General features: G+C 35.2%; 1 protein-coding gene across 1 annotated transcript in view; it reads left to right on the top strand.

The window, feature by feature from the left end:
• The window catches only part of COL24A1 (collagen type XXIV alpha 1 chain), a 411,206-nt gene that overhangs the window by 294,644 nt on the left and 111,104 nt on the right, over positions 1-5,458 (top strand). Inside the window, exons 38-41 of the mRNA XM_045292047.1 lie at positions 2,181-2,234; positions 2,467-2,520; positions 3,145-3,201; positions 3,977-4,030. Coding sequence (XP_045147982.1) covers positions 2,181-2,234; positions 2,467-2,520; positions 3,145-3,201; positions 3,977-4,030 — 219 coding nt within the window. The remainder of the gene's footprint in view (positions 1-2,180; positions 2,235-2,466; positions 2,521-3,144; positions 3,202-3,976; positions 4,031-5,458) is intronic.

A 5,458-nucleotide genomic window follows, 5' to 3' on the forward strand; every position in this document is an offset into this window, starting at 1 on the left:
ACGTAGTTAGGGTAAAATGTAATACTCTGTCACTTAACTTCCCATTTGACCCATTTTAAAGTTGTTTCAGTTTTAGCATTTTCTGCTTTCTCTGTGACTGAAGTTTTCTGTTTTCTAGTTCATTGTTGTTAGGTTACTTGTTTGTTTATTTGCTCGCTTCTCTATCACTTTGTATGATTGTGGTTATGACTGCACAGATCTTAATATGATCGAACAGTTAAATTGTATGATATGTGCAGTATATGCCAATAAAACTTCTGGAAAAAAGAAAAAGAATAGGTGTTGGATTTTTCAAAATGTTTTAAACTTCTCTTTAGGTAATTCCAGGTTTTCACTCCATTTTTTGTCAGTATAAGGAAATGCAATGCTAGATCTCCAAGTGTAGATTCAACCATTAAATTCCTATCATAAACCATATTTAATTCTGATTATATTATTCTTTCAATGTGCCTGGATTTCATTTCTTAATGTTTCTTTTTTTTTTCCATATTTGAAATAAACTTTTATGCCCTTAAAGATGCCATTCCATTCCAGTTTTACTTCTCCCCCTTGTTTAGCCGCTCGGATCAATATTTAGATCTAAGGGGTAAGAAATATGGAAGGCTTTCTCTCTCTCTCTCAGTGAAGCAATTTTTTATTTTATTTATGCATTTTTTAAAGTTTTGTTTATTTTTTCCTGTTAAACCCTCCATTTTTGTCACACACACACACACCCTCCATCCCTCCATTCTCCCTAGTCCCACTCCCATCCCTGGTATCTGCAGAGTGGTCAAAGTTTTGTCTATTGGTGGATAAACCACATTTCATCTTCTTTGTTTTTCCTTTTAACAATGATGATGCTAAATATTTATCTTTGTAGATTGACTGATTTTGCTAAGCTAAGGTGCTCTAGTTTTGTCCATGTCCTGCGGTATTTCAGAGTCGTCATTGTGTTTATTGATGCAGACCACTCAATAGTATGAATGTACCAGACCTGGTTTATCCATGCAATTCTACAGCCCCACCAGCAATATAAAAGCATTCCTATCCATCCACATCCCCCCCCAACATTTGTTATTTTCTGCTTTATTGAATTTTGCCCAAAGTGTCGGTGTAAGAATGAGATCTCATTTTTGTTTTAATTTGGATTTCTCTTATTGCTAATGACTGTGAGCATTTCTTCAGATGGTTGTTAGATGTCTGTACGTCATCTTTGATAAATTGCCTATTCATGGCTGGTGCCCAGTTTTTAATTGGATTATTTGTATTTTTCTTGTTAAGATATTACAATTTTCTTTAGATTTTTGAGATTATCCCTTTATATAATGTATTAAATAAAGGGAATATTTTTCCCCAATCTGTGCGTTCTCTGATTGATGACTTTTTAATGAAGTCTTTTTTGTGCATAAATGTTCTTTATGTTGTCTTCTATAATATGGATATTTTTATTATGTTTGTTAGTGTGTCTATGCCTTGTAAGTTTGTCCCTATTTTGTCATTGATGGTCTTATAATTGTGTGATTTATAGTTATGCCTGTGATCCATCTCGAATTTCTTTTTGATTTCAATTTCAATTTCAATTTGATTTCAATTTCTCTTCATTCAATGAGAGGCAGGCTATTAGTTTCGCATATATAGCTTCTATTTATGTTGAGAAATTTTTCTTCTATACCTATTTTGCTGAGTGTTTTTATCAGGAATGGATGTTGAATTCTATCTAATGCTTTTCTTCATCAATTGCTATAATCATATGGTTCTTTGTTTATGTGATAAGTTACATTGTTTTCGTAATATTAAATTATCCTTGTATAGTTGGTATGAATACCACTTGATTGTGGTGCATTGTTTTTTTTTGATGCTCAATTGCATTCTATTGGCTAGTATTTTATCGAAGATCTTGCATGTATATTCATTAGAAAGATTCTGACAACCAAAAGCATTTCTCTTAATATGCTTGTAGATGTTCCCATCAGAAGTAAACCAGAGGATGTTTTTGTTTTTAATGGGATTCTGTGGTTTAGGAAAATATGGTAAAGTTAAAGTTGCATTTTTTTAAGTTGCATTTTGTTTTGTTGGTTTTCTCCACTTCAGAATTTCAAACCATGAAAAGGCTAAAAGGAACAATTTAAATAAAAGCAGCTTAAATGTAATGCCTTAAACCATTATCTGTAGTCTCACTAATATTTACTTTGTTTTTATAGGGACATTTTGGATCGATGGGGCCTAATGGAGAACCAGGGATTCCAGGATATAGGGTAAATATTTATAATTGGAAAATGACAGTGTATAGTCGCCTGAAAGCAGTGATACTAATGATGTCATCTGAAATATGCAAACTAAGATGAGATGTATCTGATAAAGCCACCTCCTTATAGAATGAATTTTATATTTCATCTCAGAATATAGTAATTCAATTCAATGGGTTTGGAAGTATTAGAGCACGTATGAGCGATATAAGAAATTTCTATGTATTTGTCTTTTTCTTAGGGTAATCAAGGTCAACCAGGACTTCCTGGGATGCCAGGACCCAAAGGAGAAAAGGTATGTATATATACTGCCTTTTTAGTCCTTAAACCTTGAATTCACCAATTCTTTCTGAAAGAATGAGTAGAAATATTCTCCAGGAATAAAAGAAGCATTTTTCAACTTGGGAAGTATTACAAATTCTAGAAGGAAAAAAGAAAGAGCAGTACCAGGGAGCTTAAATTTATGCTGTTCAAAATGGAGGTAAAACAATAGATGTGCATTGGCTAGCTAGGGCTTCTGAAGACTATAAATGCAAAATGAATTGTTTGTTGAAAAAGCTTGTGATGTTCTAGGCTGAATGACTACTTAGAATACATTTAAATTAGAATGTTCTGACGACTTTGGAATAGCCACAACAGGAATCTTGATTTGCAAAAACTTTGAAAAGCTAAACTTATTGAAAAAATTGTTCACCTGGTTTTTAAAATATATAATTAAAGCAGACCTGTGCTTCTAAATCTACAACTGCATGCGAAATATAGTAAGCTTAATTTCTCTGTTAACTAGTTTCTCTTTGTTTCTCGATTTAAAAAAGTAAAATCAGATTGCACATTTCCTACCATATTAGAAAGTAATAAGCTACATATTTCAGAGGTTATTTTATTAATTTATGTTTCCAAATCATCATTTGCATTTCAGGGCTACTCAGGAGAAGACAATACCATTCTGGGACCACCTGGGCCTCGAGGTGAACCAGTAGGTCTTTTTCCAAAATTATTTTGATGCTTCCAGATAAAATGCAATTTATTGTAGTAGATTCATAGCACTAATTTCTTCTTTTCAAGGAGCTTTATTTTCTTAGTTTCATAACATCATTTGATAGAGAAGTATGATCTGTGGTCAAAAAATCTAAATAGCATGAACTTAAATATAAAAAAAAATTTATAACCAGCTCAAGATCCTTAGCATAGCCCCAGGACCCAATACATTGACTTCCAGAGACTGACTCTGAGCACTGAGTGGATGATAACAGTTTTGTAGATATTATCCAAAAATGGCACACCGTAGATATTTTAGGGCATGTATTCCATAAATCATCAAATTCATATTAAACAATAGCATGTCAGGTGAATGATAAAATAGAATTAATGATTAAATACTTTTTAAATATTTAAACATAACCCTATATAAATAAACATATTAAGTAATGGCTCAAAATTCCTTCTTAAATCATTTCTCTTTTTAACATTAAATAAAAGTGTAAAATTCAAAAATCCCAAATTTTCATTTGAAATTTATTTATTCAATATTTTTCCTGGCAGAGTGATTATGTATTTAGTATATTTTAATGGTATTCTTGATGGCACTGAAATTCAGCCTTTAGAAATATTACTATGCAATTGGTTTATGCCATTATTTAATTTTTGGCAAAAAGAATAATTAATACTCATGTCATCATTTTCCCTTGTGAATACTTACAGATCCAGCTGTGAAACTGATGTTTGTTTGTTTTCTTCTGTGGCCACTGTAGGGTCCAATAGGGGAGAGAGGAGAGAGAGGAGAGGCTGGCGCAGAGGGGTATAAGGTAATTGTTGCTGTTGCCCTTCTTATTTTACTAGAGTTCTCTGTGGTTCTGTTCAGTTTCAAATGAAAATAAGCATAGCTAGTTGATGTACTTTTTGTTGGTCGGCACTGTGGGTCCTACTCCTAGTGACCTCTCTATACATAGTAATGTTTTCCTTTTTCTTTTTTCTTTGTATGGTCTGAACCTTCTTCTAGAATCATCTTTCATGTCTCATTCCACTATTGCAATTTTGGGGGTTTTTTCCCTCATTATTCAGATCTCAGCTGCAGTGTAACTTCCTGAAAGTCCCTCTCCAACTACACTATCTAAAATAGATACACCAGCCATTGCAGTGCATCATATTACCTATGTACTCAAGTATAAGCCGACCCAAATATCAGCCGAGGCACCTAACTTTACCACAAAACTGCATTAAAAATGTGCACAAAACTCGGCTTTTACACGAGCATATCTTTCGTAGCATTTGGTACCATCAAAAATATCATAATCATTTCATATGCTGTTGTTAGGTGTCATTAAGCGGTGCTGACCCATAGTGATACGATGTGCCACAGATGAAACTCTGCCCAGTCCTATAAGATCCTTACAATGTTTCCTGTGCTTGAGCCAACTGGGGCAGTCACTGTGCACATCCATCGCATCAAGGGCTTCCTCTTTTCAATGGCCTTCTACTTTACCACGCGTAATAGCCTTCTCCAGGTACCAGTCTGTCCTGACACCATGTCTAAAGTATGTAAGAATTCTCACCATCTTTGCCTCCATGGAGCCCTCTGTCCATACTCCTTCCAAGATAGAGATGTTGGTCCGTTAGACAGTCAAGGGTACTTTCAATATTCCTTGCCAGCACCACAATTCAAACACACTGATTTTTCTTCAGTCTTCCAATGGTTAATTTCCACATGCATATAAGGCAACTGAAAATACCATGGCTTGGGTCTTGAGCACCTTAGTCTTCAAAGTAACATCCTTGTTTTTAATACTCAAAAGAGGTCCTTGTATTCAATACTCTAAGAGGTCCACCACTTATCTCTGTTTGTCACCCTGTGGTGGCATGTGTGTTGCTGTGATGCGGGAAGCGATGACACTGGTATTTCACATGCCAGCAGGGTCACCCAAGTGACCAGGTTTCAGCGGAGCTTCCAGGCGAAGAACAGACTGTGAAGAAGGAATCAGCTGCCCACTTTGGAAGAAGCAGCTCCTGGAATCCTTGTGCACAGCATGGAACCATTGTCGCAGCCTGAAGGCTAGTGAATGGAAATAGCGCGTTGTCAGAGACAGTCCCTGAGGCTCGCAAGGCACTCAAAATGTGACTGATGAGGAGCCGTGTTCTCAAAGTAGAGTTGAGCATGGTGGCGTGAACAGTAGAGTTGAGCATGGTGGTGTGAACAGTAGAGTTGAGCTTGGTGGCATAAACAGTAGAGTTGAGCA

This window comes from Echinops telfairi, unplaced genomic scaffold (genome assembly GCF_000313985.2).
Source record: "Echinops telfairi isolate 266 unplaced genomic scaffold, ASM31398v2 ScPeMD7_443;HRSCAF=831, whole genome shotgun sequence".
NCBI lineage: Eukaryota > Metazoa > Chordata > Mammalia > Afrosoricida > Tenrecidae > Echinops > Echinops telfairi.